The sequence below is a fragment of the Triticum dicoccoides genome, chromosome 4B (assembly GCF_002162155.2).
Source record: "Triticum dicoccoides isolate Atlit2015 ecotype Zavitan chromosome 4B, WEW_v2.0, whole genome shotgun sequence".
Classification (NCBI taxonomy): domain Eukaryota; kingdom Viridiplantae; phylum Streptophyta; class Magnoliopsida; order Poales; family Poaceae; genus Triticum; species Triticum dicoccoides.
In genome coordinates this window covers 59,706,418-59,720,853 of record NC_041387.1, presented here as the reverse complement: position 1 = coordinate 59,720,853, position 14,436 = coordinate 59,706,418, and the positions used below count along the sequence as shown (strand labels likewise).

The window sequence follows — 14,436 nt, the reverse complement described above, 5'->3', positions numbered from 1 at the left end:
ATTGTATGCTACGATACTAGGTGAAGACACATGTGATCCTATGTGATCCTATAGAATTTTCACTTATTCGGCTATTAGCGTGATGGTGTGAAGCCGAATTATGAATACCTATAGTTGCATATAGTGCCAAAAAATTAGTAGCATGAGATGTAGCATATGACGACTAAGGATAATTGGTCGGATAACTAGTAGTAACATGGCCAATTCCCCTATCCACCAGCATGTTTTGATTAACATATTGCAAGTTAGTTGCCGATGAATAAAAATGTGAAAAACTTTGTTCCATACTATCGGAAGTTCCTGTGTGAGGTGTTTCAACTTGATTAACCAAACCCATCATATTGTTCATCGGCATATGGATTTGTGGGGTTGCCGATGCATGGGAGTTGGAATACATATGTTGCATGCTGCTAAAATTATATGAGGTAGAAGCATGAAGATTTTTGTTGCATCGGCTCTTGCACATAATTAGATGCATAATTGATAAAGCTAGGGCTAATCGATACATTATGCTCATTAGATGATCTAGCAAAAACATATGAATTATTTGCATCTACATATGTGAATTGGATATTCATATTACCTTTGTAGATTGCAAATCCTAGATGACGATCTCTTGGTAACTAAGGGCCAGTTCTTTTGGGTGGCTTAAAAGATAAGCCGCCTCTTCCCAGCTTTTCCCATAAGCCGTTTTTTATATTCATTAGGGCTTCTAAACTAATTATGGATAACTAATTCAGAAGTTTTGGAAAAATTTAGAGGCGGCTTATTTTATAAGCTGTGAAGAGGCAGCTTATTTTTTAAGCCGCTGAAAAGAACTGGCCCTAGAACGGGTTGGAGACCGTTCAAAGCTTCGTCTCCAATGGAGTCGTTAAAAATTGTGTTCGCACACAAACACGTCATCGTGTACCCTCGACGCCGGGGGTGATGCACCGCAGCTCACGTCGAAGGATACCCGGGCGGAAGCGCGGTACGCAAACAATCCGACGGGCGCTTTTGTAGACCCGAAAACCCACACATCCGGGAGGGACCCCGTCAGGGCACGCGGCAGCTATGGGCTGCCCTAGGTCGACCTGACCACCCCTAGAGCCTCGTGCATTCGCAGCCCTCCATTGTTGAAGAACGACGAAGAACAAGAAGAAAGATACAAGGATACATGATAGATGAACACGAAAAAGTAGTAGATGTATTTGTTCGGTTGTGTGTTGTTCAACCGGCCATCACCTCTCATCTATTTATGAGGCGGCTGGACTTTTCGTACAAGAAAAGAACTCCAAATCCCGCCCAAATCTTTTCAAAATTAACCGAACTCGGATTTAAGCAAGTCTGAGACATCAGTTTGGTTTTTGACTCTCACATGCCACAAACGACCTCGGATGAAGATGCGCGCAAAAGAAAATTTAACCGTTTCAACGATACGAAAAACTTTAGTGTTGAATGTTTTTCGATTTGAGGCCATCTTGAGGACTGAATCACTCGCGCGACCTATCAGACATCACCCACATGGGTGTCTGATGCCCCCGACCAAGTTTTACTCATGATAGGTCCGCAGTGCATTTGCTCCAATTTTTTGTATATGAACTCGGAATGAGATGATTTTTATATCAAAATCGATTGTTTCAACGAGGCGAAGACAATCCGTGTATAAACTTTTCTCATATGAGGCTGTCTCTGAGGCCTAATTGGCCGAACAGTACTTTGCATACAAAATTCTAGTATTTCGAGCATAACTTCACTCCTCGAGATGAGATCGGATGGCGATGACCAAAACTTCAAAGATTTTTGTGTCGATAATACGGAACTTTTACATGTAGATAACTTTTTCATTTGAGACCGTCTTAATTAAGTCCTGTCTGTGTCAAAATCTGATGTCAACACCACCATTGTACATGCCCTAACCCAAAGCGATAGTCTTTTTTGCCACGGATATAAAGTGAGGTTGTTGGCAAAAGAAACGGAGAAGTGCATACGAGTCCGTGTGCTGCATCCTATCATTTCTGGCTCGCCCCAGTTGCGTGATAGTTTACAGGAAACTGAGCAGAGGAGAGTACCAGCTGGAGAACCAAAAGTCCAAAACAAAAGGTTAAACAAAAGAGAATGGAACCAAAAGTGCAAAGCAGACAGGGCCGTGTGGATAAGACCGAGTGCCCTCACATGCCTCCACCACCTCACCGCGAGAGCAGAGGAGTGTCGCTTTAATTAGCGCTCGTCACCCCCACCATTGCCTCGCAGCATCACAAGTGTCCCTCCCCCATCTTCTTCCTCCCCGCAACTCGCTGCTCCTCCCAGAACCGAAGCTCAGTCCCGTGGCCACGCAGGTAAAGCGGCCTCTCCCTCTCCTTCCCCCTTCCTCCGGTCCAATCAAATCCATGCGATGGGTCGGTCCGTAGTACTAGCTGCCTAGTTCATGACCGATCTGTGGAGGTATTAGTTCTGAAAGAAATGCGTGTACAGTGCGTGCTGTCATCCTGAAGCGAGCAGAAGGGTCAGATGAGTGTGCTCCCGGTGTTCTTCCTCTAGGTTTCTCCACGATCTGTTGTTTTTCACGTCATTCTGCTAGCCGGCTGCTGTTCACCTTAGATTTAGCAGAAGAAACGCTGAAAGGGGGCGGAAAGCTGTCACCGGAAAGTACGTTTCTTCTCTTTTCTGTCAAGGAACTCAGCTGCTTGATTTCTTCTGTTTGTTTTTTGGTGCGCTTGATCTGTTTCCTTTCTTAGATTTCTTATAGTTTTGTCTGTCCAGATTAGCGAGTGTTTCAGTGTGCTGTTCCTGCGTATCAATTAGTTCGTAGTTGCACAAGTATAAAAATACAAGTTGTTTTGTTGTCCGTGATCCGGTCGTTCGTTCGGTTCTTGCACCGGGAGCGAGTCCATAGCGCCGAATCGAATACCTTGGGAGTGCATAGAGTTCAGTGTTCCGGGTGAAAGTCGTCAGTTGGATTCCCTCTTCGTTGGTGATTCCTTATTTCTTTGATTGTGACATGAATAAATGCTTCTAGTTTGCTAATCTCTGAAAACGTCCTGCCAGAGACATATAAAGATGTTGTGTTAACACATCACATCAAGTAGGGTGGGTGGACATATTGATAGTGGGTTCTCTAAAGTATACATAAGTCCAAATGAAATTGATTAGTGGGCAGGACATGCTACGTGGCTATGCCGACGTGCCGGGTTCAGTTCTAACAGATGATTCAACAAAAGAAAATTTGAGGACTAATTCGACCGATTTTTCTGTGCATAAATTACTTTTCTCCGGTATTTCCTACCTCTTTACTGGCTAGTGTACAAAATGATAGATAAGCTCGGCATCCTTTTCACTGCATCAGCCCACTAGGAAGTAGGAACTAGCTCTAATTTGATATGGTGTTTCCTGTAGGATGGAGATAGGTTTGTTTGTTTATGTGAAACAGTGAGAACAGCTACATTATTGGGCAAATGCTTCCACTTATCCACTCTTTCACATTTTTTTAATTCTGTGTGTTAGTCAACTGCCATCGTGTGGTTATGAGCTAGTCTCTTTGCTTTGTCTGACAGCATCCTTAGTTTTAGGCTTTAGCCAATCCCACATATTGAAGCCATGTAGTAATTGATCACCCTTCTCCCGTGCTGTAATTTTCTTACTATGTACTTTGGTTCTGACTCCAGTCCGAGAAGGCAAATTGCCTGATCCAAAAAACTTGTGTTACAGAGACAGACGTTGGGAAAAACTTGCTTTCAGCCTTGGTTCATGTTAGTGTAAACTTCGGCAGTTGAGTTACATGTCATTACTAAAGTCCCATCTTTTTCCCCATATGTACTTCACCTCCTTTTCACATTCTATTCAGTTAATGTTTCCCTACATCATGTGCTGCCTGTTTAATAGCTCATCTTCTTGAAATAATCAGCTTATGATATTATTTACTAATCTTTTTTCCGGATTGAATTTTTCGGTCGTATAGATATATTGTTTGATCTATATTATCCATAAAAAATACTGTACTTTAAAAAACTGTCTATAACATCTTCATTCTAACTAGGAAAATACTACTCTTTCTAATATCGAAGAAGTCACAAGTCAGTTGTCCCCTTGGTTAGAAATGAAGTAATTGTTTCTTTATGTATGATTTGACGCAGAACAAAATGCAGCGAGCAATTCAAGCTATCGGATCACATGGCAGTGTGCTCAAATCTGCTGTCCTGCAACACATCAGTGTTGTGAAGCCTGCTATGCTGCCTGCTGTGTTCCCGCGCTTCATGTCAGTATCACCTGCTCAAATAGAGGAGAGTGGATTTGAGAGCAGCACTGTTGCGGACATTTTGAAGTCCAAAGGGAAGAGTGCTGATGGATCATGGCTCTGGTGCACCACTGATGACAGTGTCTATGATGCTGTCAAATCGGTATGATTTCCCTACTAGTCCAGTGGTCATATTGCTCCATAAGTAGGAAATATTTATGGTTTTGAGTGACGAAAAGAGTCTCAACAGATGACACAGCACAATGTGGGAGCTTTGGTGGTTGTTAAACCCGGGGAAGATAAATCAATTGCTGGCATCGTCACAGAGAGAGGTAAACTGGTCTATAAACTCTCTGTGATGGAAACAGACCAAATCACGTGCTAAAGAGTAAAAGTTAGATACTATTGCTAACATCCATTGTTATGTGTTTATATGTGACATGCGTTTTCTTGGTTTATGTCCTTGCCTTCTTTATTCTACATCTCTACTCTTATAAAAAATAGAGTTGGTGATGATGGTGTGCCTGCCATCCTGCAATATAGGCCGTCCGATTTATATCTGACGGATAGGAAGGAAACTATGGCAATTTTGCAAAAAGATACCCACACCCCTCTCCATATTTGCAAAAAGGCCTTCCCTCGTTCATCCTTTTCTCTCACAAGATAAACAACTCATACAAATGCATCTTGATGGCATCTTGCTAGTTATAAAGAAAAAAACGAATAACATGAAGGACTCTGAGTAAAAGCTGTATAATAAAGGTGCAAATGCTTGATAAAAGATAACAACCCTTGTTTCTTACATGCATTATAATCTGTCAGTCAAGAATCTTAGGACTGGTGAATAAATCTTAACGCATCATGCATCAAGAACCTGCAGATAGGGTGCCACAAGCCTGTATGGCCCTATCAAGTGGAACATATACATGAAAGAACATTTGATGATCCTATTCTCATGTTGAAATTGCAGCCACCAAGTTACCATGAGTTCGCAACAAAAAGGAAATCATTAAGTATTTAGGGAGAGTTCAGGTGCAAAAAGGAAGTATATGCTTTGAACCATGTATTATTGTGCCATAAATAGTTGAACTCCGATCCTGGACCTACATCTAGCATAAACGCTTTGGACCATTGTGCCATTAAATACTTGAACTCTGATCCTGTACCATAATGGTTGAACTCTGATCCTGAACCTCCAGCTAGCATAAATAATTCGCTCTTTGAAGCCAGATGAACCTTTAACGGTCGCCAACTTTGAGCCTGCCACTCAAACACTCACAGTTGCAAAGATCTTGTTCATTGATCTTCAATCTCATCAAGTCATTGACCCCTTCGCCTATAATCTCCATAAATAGTACTCCCTCCGTTCGGAATTACTTGTCGTAGAAATGGATGTATCTAGACATTTTTTAGTTCTAGATACATCCATTTCCGCGACAAGTAATTCGGAACGGAGGAAGTATCAGCCAGCATCAATGCCAACTCTGACTACCACTCTGGCAAGATAGGAGTATATGAAGATGTGCCTGAAAATAAAACCAATACTACATAGTGATCAAAAGAACAGGACAGCAACCTGACCAGCTTTGTAAACCAAGATTTACCTATGTAACAAACATTATGTTACTTGTCTTTTCAGATTATCTCCGGAAAATCATAGTGCAGGGTCGATCCTCCAAGTCAACCAAAGTTGGAGATATCATGACCGAAGAGGTACCGCTCATACAATGTTCTCATTTTTTTTAGGGGATGTTCTGATTTTCTGTCTGCCCCGTACACCCTGAATAAAATTAGTACAAAAACTCTAGTCATAAGCATGTGAAGTGGAATGACAATTATGTGAACGCGCCGAGCTTCATTGACAAAGCATCATTTTGACAGAACAAGCTGATCACGGTGAAACCTGAAACCAGAGTCCTGAAAGCAATGCAGCTGATGACAGGTAACATAACCCCGCCTGATCGAGTTCATTTGTCATTGCACACCAGATGTTCTGTAAAGCACTGAACCCTAACCATGGCACGGCGTGCAGACAAGCGTATCAGGCACATCCCGGTGATCAGCGGCACCGAGATGATGGGGATGGTCTCCATCGGCGACGTGGTGCGCGCGGTGGTCAGCGAGCACAAGGAGGAGCTGAACCGGCTCAACGCCTACATCCAGGGTGGGTACTAGGACCCCGCCGTTTTGCAGGGCGTCCCTTTGAGTGAACTCTACAATAACGACCAGGGTGATGATGACGAAATAGGCCGTGTTTCTTCGCGGACAATGGCCGTTGAACTTGAATTTGCGTGTGTGATGTTTTCCTGCTTATTTAGTGTATATTTCTGTGGCGGCACTCGCCGCCGCGCGCTTGTTTCTGGAGCGTATAGGCCATCTCAGCGGATGGTGATAGACGCAGAATAAAGCTTGGGAGTGTCCCGGAAAGGATACTTGAGTTTCACCGTGCTAATGTTTTCTTATCCGTTGTTGTCGACAGTCATTCGTTTTTCAAAAAAGAATATATTAATATCGCGAAGATACCAATTAGACCCATGCTCTGCCCCTCCATGATGTTATAAAGACATAAATAAAAAGAAAGAAACGAGAAAGGTTGGCGAGGGTCTCGCCAACTGACTCTTATCAACAACAACATACCTCCTCTGTCCCAAAATACTTGTCGGAGAAGTTGCTTGTCGGAGAAGTTGATAAAAATGGATGTATGTAAAACTAAGATATGTCTAGATACATTCATTTCTCCAACGAGTATTTCCGGGTGAAGGGAGTACATACCACCACTGAATATAGCACGTAAAATAACTTACTACCCATGCTCTGCCCCCTTCATGATGTCATAAAGACATAAATAAAAGCAAAGAAAAGAGAAAGGTTGGCGAAGGTCTTGCCAACCGACTCTTCTCAACAACAACATACATACCATCACCGAATACAACACGTAAAAAAACTACCCATGCTACGCCCCTCCATGATGTCATAAAGACATAAATAAAAAGAAAGAAAAAAGAAAGGTTGGCGAAGGTCTCGCCAACCGACTTTTCTCAACAACAACACACATACCACCACCGAGTACAACACGTAAAAAAACTAGTACAACACGTAAAAGAACATAAAAGGTCTCCAAAAAGCAACGCATCTAAGAATGAAATGATACACAAACGCTGTCGTTGCCAACCAAAATCTTAGGTTTTCACCATGAAGAAAGTCCAGGAAATGATGAACAAGCGCTGCCGTTGCTGTTGGGGATACACATAATAGGTAGGCCCACGAAGGGTCGAAATATCATAAAGCATGGGGTCCAGATAAATTTCATACTATCCACTCGGACAAGCAGCATACTATCCACTTGACCAAGCATCATACCATCCACTCGACCAAGTAGCATACCATCCACTCGGATGACAGTTCGCCACTCGACCGTACGACTCACTCGAGTATACGCCGGCATCATTCTTATAGTGAAGGCTTGATAGTGGGCTGGCATTATGGCTTTCATGCCCCACTTTGTAACATAGGAGGTGAGGGGGTGGCGCACTCTATATAAGCCACCCCCCACCACTAGAATAGGGGGGCTCTTTTCTTCCACCTCTCTCTGTCTAGTCTCAGGACTCAGCTCAGGCATGGAGATTCATTCTCCGCTCTCGCATACATTGTAATCTCGGGATACATACCCAGATAAAGCAAAGCCTCTCCGGAGCACGAGACGTAGGGTTGTTATCTCCACCGTGAGAGGCCCGAACTCGCTAAAACCATCGTGTTACCCATTTGCATCTCGATAGATCATGCTCCTTTATCCTACACCTCTCTTATTGTCGGAATCGTTCCCATGACAGTTGGCACCCACCCTGGGGCATGGCGTCTATCGAGCCATGATGCTGATGGTTTCTTCATTCATCTATGTTTAATTTTATGTTCACGCTAATCATATTGTTCATCTTCGCAGTAAGTAATTGAAGCATCTCAAAGGAAGGGGAGAAGATACATCTTCACCTGACGCTGCAGGCGTGCATGATCGTTCACAAACGGATCAATTAGGAGATTTCTTTCTATGCTATCCTCTTATGATCTAAGAGCATCTCCAACAGCCACGCTAAACAAGCGATGCGCCGCAAATTTGGCCATTTTAGCGCGCGCGCAACCCGGCGGGTGGCTCCAGCGGGCGCAAAATAACTGCGCGCGCGGTATAAGGAGTTGGGCGCGCGCTCGGATTCGCTATCTCGCATGGTGTATTTGGGGCGCCCGCTTCCGCGCGCGGCACACTCGAGCGCTCGCGCCGCACTCTCTCCTCTCCACCTCCTATGCCCCGCGCGCGCCGGTGCCGGCGAATTGCACCCATGGACGCACGCGCCGGCACCCCGCTCACCCCATCCTACAGCCGCGACCCCTCCCCCGCCGTCGCCGCCGCCGGAAACCCTAGCGCGGGGAGCATTGGCCTCGCCACCGCCGGAGCTCCGCCGAGCATCGGCCTCGCGCGCAGCCTCTTCTTGCCGCCGCGGATGACCACGGCGACGGGTGGCGTCGCGCCGGCTCCGTCCCATGCCGCCGCCGCCCCCTCGAAGCTCCCCAATGCGGTGCGACCGAAGAAGGGCAAGACAACCGCGAAGAAGAACAAGGCGGCGACGGCTCCGGTAGCTCGAAGGCGAGGGGAAAGAAGCTTGCGGGGCGTTTGACGGGCGTGGCGGCTACCGAAGCACCGGCGAGCTCACTCGTTGAGCTGGCCGCCGACGCGCACAACGTGTTTAACAAAATGCCCCCAAGGTAGAAATTTTTTCCAACTTTTCTTTTCTTGTTATTTTTTCAATGCATTCATATAGATAGCTTATTTGTGTTGGGGAACGTTGCAGAAAATAAAAATTTTCTACGCTTCACCAAGATCAATCTATGGAGTCATCTAGCAACGAGAGAGAGGAGTGCATCTACATACCCTTGTAGATCGCGAGCGGAAACGTTCAAGAGAACGGGGTTGAGGGAGTCGTACTCGTCGTGATCCAAATCACCAAAAATCCTAGTGCTGAACGGACAGCACCTCCGCGTTCAACACACGTACGGTTGGGAAGACGTCTCCTCCTTCTTGATCCAGCAAGGGGGAAAGAGAGGTTGATGGAGATCCAGCAGCACAACAGCGTGGTGGTGGAAGCAGCGGCGATCTCGGCAGGGCTTCGCCAAGCTCAGCGAGACGGAGAGGTGGTACGGTGGGAGAGGGAGGCGCAGGGACTAGGGTGCGGCTGCCCTCCCTTCCCCTCTTTATATAGGGGTCCTAGGGGGTGCGCCGGCCCCTAGAGATCCCATCTCCAAGGGGGGGCGGCCTAGGGGGGGGACTGTTGGGTTTCGTAGTAATTTCAAAAAATTTCCTACGCACACGCAAGATCATGGTGATGTATAGCAACGAGAGGGGAGAGTATTGTCTACATACCCTTGTAGACCGTAAGCGGAAGCGTTAGCACAACGCGGTTGATGTAGTCGTACGTCTTCACGGCCCGACCGATCAAGCACCGAAACTACGGCACCTCCGAGTTCTAGCACACGTTCAGCTCGATGACGTCCCTCGAACTCCGATCCAGCCGAGTGTCGAGGGAGAGTTCCGTCAGCACGACGGCGTGGTGACGATCTTGATGTTCTACCGTCGCAAGGCTTCGCCTAAGCACCGCTACGATATTATCGAGGTGGACTATGGTGGAGGGGGGCACCGCACACGGCTAAGAGATCCAAGGGATCAATTGTTGTGTCTTTGGTGCTAGCCCTGCCCCTCTATTTATATGTTGAGCCCCGGGGTCGAAACTTGGAGCAAAAGCCTCCTCAAAGTCGGTTTTTCCCGAAAGGCAAGAGTCCCACTCGGACTCCAGGACCAAACGCCACAATCCTTGGCGTCTGGCCCAGACGCCATGGGCCTCGGCGTCTGGCCCAGGGCCAGACGCCAGGGTCTCCGGCGTTTGGCCCCCTGGCCTCCGCAAAACTCCTTTTGCACCGACCTAAAGCCTCATGGGCTTGACCCCTTGGCCTAACCATATCATCCAATATATGAATCTTTACATCTCGACCATTTCGAGACTCCTCGTCATGTCCCCGATCTCATCCGGGACTCCGAACTCCTTCGGTACATCAAAACATGTAAACTCATAATATAACTGTCATCGTAACCTTAAGCGTGCGGACCCTACGGGTTCGAGAACAATGTAGACATGACCGAGACACGTCTCCGGTCAATAACCAATAGCGGGACCTGGATGCCCATATTGGCTCCTACATATTCTACGAAGATCTTTATCGGTCAGACCGCATAACAACATACGTTGTTCCCTTTGTCATCGGTATGTTACTTGCCCGAGATTCGATCGTCGGTATCCAATACCTAGTTCAATCTCGTTACCGGCAAGTCTCTTTACTCGTTCCGTAATACATCATCTCACAACTAACATATTAGTTGTAATGCTTGCAAGGCTTATGTGATGTGTATTACCGAGAGGGCCCAGAGATACCTCTTCGACAATCGGAGTGACAAATCCTAATCTCGAAATATGCCAACCCAACATCGACCATTGGAGACACCTGTAGTACTCCTTTATAATCACCCAGTTACGTTGTGACGTTTGGTAGTACCCAAAGTGTTCCTCCGGTAAACGGGAGTTGCATAATCTCATAGTCATAGGAACATGTATAAGTCATGAAGAAAGCAATAGCAACATACTAAACGATCGGGTGCTAAGCTAATGGAATGGGTCATGTCAATCAAATCATTCTACTAATGATGTGACCTCGTTAATCAAATAACAACTCATTGTTCATGGTTAGGAAACATAACCATCTTTGATTAACGAGCTAGTCAAGTAGAGGCATACTAGTGACACTTTGTTTGTCTATATATTCACACATGTATTATGTTTCCGGTAAATACAATTCTAGCATGAATAATAAACATTTATCATGATTATAAGGAAATAAATAATAACTTTATTATTGCCTCTAGGGCATATTTCCTTCAGTCTCCCACTTGCACTAGAGTCAATAATCTAGTTCACATCGTCATGTGATTTAACACCAATATTCATATCTGTATATGATTAACACCCATAGTTCACATCATCATGTGACCAACACCCAAAGGGTTTACTAGAGTCAATAATCTAGTTCACATCGCTATGTGATTAACACAAAGAGTACTAAGGTGTGATCATGTTTTGCTCGTGAGAGAAGCTTAGTCAACGGGTCTGTCACATTCAGAGCCGTATGTATTTTGCAAATATTCTATGTCTACAATGCTCTGTACGGAGCTACTCTAGCTAATCGCTCCCACTTTCAATATGTATCCAGATTGAGACTTAGAGTCATCTGGATCAGTGTAAAAGTTTGCACTGATGTAACTTTTACAACAAACTCTTTTATCACCTCCATAATCGAGAAACATCTCCTTAGTCCTTACTAAGGATATTCTTGACCAATGTCCAGTGATCTACTCCTAGATCACTATTGTACTCCCTTGCCAAATACAGAGCAAGGTATACAATAGGTCTGGTACAAAGCATAGCATACTTTATAGAACCTATGACTGAGGCATAGGGAATGACTTTTCATTCTCTTTCTATTTTCTGCTGTGGTCGGGATTTGAGTCTTACTCAATTTCATACCTTTGCAACACAGGCAAGAACTCTTTCTTTAACTGTTCCATTTTGAACTATTTCAAAAATCTTGCCAAGGTATGTACTCATTGAAAATCTTATCAAGTGTCTTGATCTATCTCAATAGATCTTGATGCTCAATATATAAGTAGCCTTTTACTGAGGTCTTTTTTTTAAAGAACTCCTTTAAAACACTCATTTATGCTTTGCAGAAAAATTCTACATCATTTCTGATCAACAATATGTCACTCACATATACTAATCAGAAAGGCTGTAGTGCTCCCACTCACTTTATTGTAAATACAGGCTTCATCGTAAGTCCATATAAAACTATATGCTTTGATCAACTTATCAAAGCGTATATTCCAACTCCGAGATGCTTGCACCAGTCCATAGATGGATCGCTGGAGCTTGCACATTTTGTTAGCACCTTTAGGATTGACAAAACCTTCTGGTTGCATCATATACAACTCTTCTTTAATAAATCCATTAAGGAATGCAGTTTTGACATCCATTTGCCAGATTTCATAAAATGTGGCAATTGCTAACATGATTCAGATAGACTTAAGCATCGATACGAGTGAGAAAACCTCATCGTATTCAACACCTTGAACTTGTTGAAAAACTTTTTGCAACAAGTCGAGCTTGGTAGATAGTAACACTACTATCAGTGTCCGTCTTCCTCTTGAAGATCCATTTATTTAACATGGCTTTGCTGATCATCGAGCAAGTCAATCAAAGTCCATACTTTGTTGTCATACATGGATCATATCTCAGATTTTATGGCCTCAAGCCATCTCGCGGAATCTGGGCTCATCATCGCTTCCTCATAGTTCGTAGGTTCATCATGGTCTAGTAACATGACTTCCAGAACATGATTACTACACCACTCTGGTGCAGATCTTACTCTGGAAGACCTACGAGGTTCTGTAGTAACTTGATCTGAAGTTTTATGATCAATATCATTAGCTTCCTCACTAATTGGTGTATTTGTCACAGGAACTGATTTCTGTGATGAACTACTTTCCAATAAGGGAGCAGGTACAGTTACCTCATCAAGTTCTACTTTCCTCCCACTCACTTCTTTCGAGAGAAACTCCTTCTCCAGAAAGGATCCATTTTTAGCAACGAATATCTTGCCTCCGGATCTGTGATAGAAGGTGTACCCAACAATTTCCTTTGGGTATTCTATGAAAACGCACTTCTCCGATTTGGGTTCGAGCTTATCAGGATGAAACTTTTTCACATAAGCATCGCAGCCCCAAACTTTAAGAAACGACAACTTGGGTTTCTTGCTAAACCACAGTTCATATAGTGTCGTCTCAACGGATTTAGATGGTGCCCTTTTAACGTGAATGCAGCTGTCTCTAATGCATAACCTCAAAACGAAAATGGTAAATCAATAAGAGACATCATAGATCGCACCATATCCAATAAAGTGCGGTTACGACGTTCGGACACACCATAACATTGTGGTGTTCCAGGTGGCGTGAGCTATGAAACTATTCCGCATTGTTTTAATTGAAGACCAAACTCGTAACACAAATATTCGTCTCCGTGATTAGATCGCAGAAACTTTATTTTTCTTGTTACGATGATTTTTCCACTTCACTCTGAAATTCTTTGAACCTTTCAATTATTTCAGACTTATGTTTCATCAAGTAGATATCCCCATATCTGCTCAAATCATCTTGTGAAGGTCAGAAAATAATGATACCTGCTGTAAGCCTTTCATCGGACCACATACATCGGTATGTATGATTTCCAACAAATCTGTTGCTTGCTTCATTGTTCCGGAGAACGGCATTTTAGTCATCTTGCCCATAAGGCATGGTTCGCAAGCATCAAGTGATTCATAATCAAGTGATTCCAAAATCCCATCAGCATGGAGTTTCTTCATGCGCTTTACACCAATATGACCTAAACGGCAGTGCCATAAATAAGTTGCACTATCATCATTAACTTTACATCTTTTGGTTTCAATATTATGAATATGTGTATCACTAAGATCGAGATCCAATGAACTATTTTCATTGGGTGTGTAACCATATAAAGTTTTATTCATGTAAACAGAACAACAATTTATTCTTTTACTTAAATGAATAACCGTATTACAATAAACATGATCAAATCATATTCATGCTCAACGCAAACACCAAATAACACTTATTTAGTTTCAACACTAATCCCGAAATTATAGGGAGTGTGCGATGATGATCATATCAATCTTGGAACCACTTCCAACACACATCGTCACTTCACCCTTAACTAGTCTCTGTTTATTCTGCAACTCCCGTTTCGAGTTACTAATCTTAGCAACTGAACTAGTATCAAATACTTAGGGTTTGCTATAAACACTAGTAAAGTACACATCAATAACATGTATATCAAATATACTTATGTTCACTTTGCCATCCTTCTTATCCGCCAATCACTTGGGGTGATTCCGTTTCCGGTGACCAGTCCCTTTGCAGTAGAAGCACTTAGTCTCAGGCTTAGGACCAGACTTGGGCTTCTTCACTTGAGCAGCAACTTGCTTGCCGTTCTTCTTGAAGTTCCCCTTCTTCCCTTTGCCCTTTTCTTGAAACTAGTGGTCTTATCAACCATCAACAC

General features: G+C 43.9%; 1 protein-coding gene across 2 annotated transcripts; it reads left to right on the top strand.

Annotated features, from left to right (window-relative positions):
- The first annotated feature begins 2,165 nt into the window (after positions 1 to 2,165).
- LOC119295000 (CBS domain-containing protein CBSX3, mitochondrial-like) lies at positions 2,166 to 6,691 on the top strand. 2 transcript variants are annotated; one of them, XM_037573317.1, is made up of 6 exons: positions 2,166 to 2,318; positions 4,113 to 4,376; positions 4,464 to 4,545; positions 5,853 to 5,926; positions 6,095 to 6,155; positions 6,246 to 6,691. In XM_037573317.1, the coding sequence occupies exons 2-6, from the start codon at positions 4,119 to 4,121 to the stop codon at positions 6,386 to 6,388; spliced, it is 618 nt and encodes a 205-aa protein (XP_037429214.1). In that variant the 5' UTR covers positions 2,166 to 2,318; positions 4,113 to 4,118; the 3' UTR covers positions 6,389 to 6,691. The 2 variants fall into 2 exon arrangements, with proteins under 2 accessions (XP_037429214.1, XP_037429215.1); XM_037573318.1 differs by lacking the exon at positions 2,166 to 2,318 and adding an exon at positions 2,413 to 2,628.
- The last annotated feature ends 7,745 nt before the right edge of the window (positions 6,692 to 14,436 follow it).

Excerpts from the sequence above, each read along its gene's own strand:
- LOC119295000 (XM_037573317.1), top strand. The coding sequence starts at position 4,119 with ATGCAGCGAGCAATTCAAGCTATCGGATCACATGGCAGTGTGCTCAAA. Across the intron at positions 4,377-4,463 it reads TCTATGATGCTGTCAAATCG|ATGACACAGCACAATGTGGG; the intron begins GTATGATTTCCC and ends GAGTCTCAACAG. Across the intron at positions 6,156-6,245 it reads AGCAATGCAGCTGATGACAG|ACAAGCGTATCAGGCACATC; the intron begins GTAACATAACCC and ends CACGGCGTGCAG.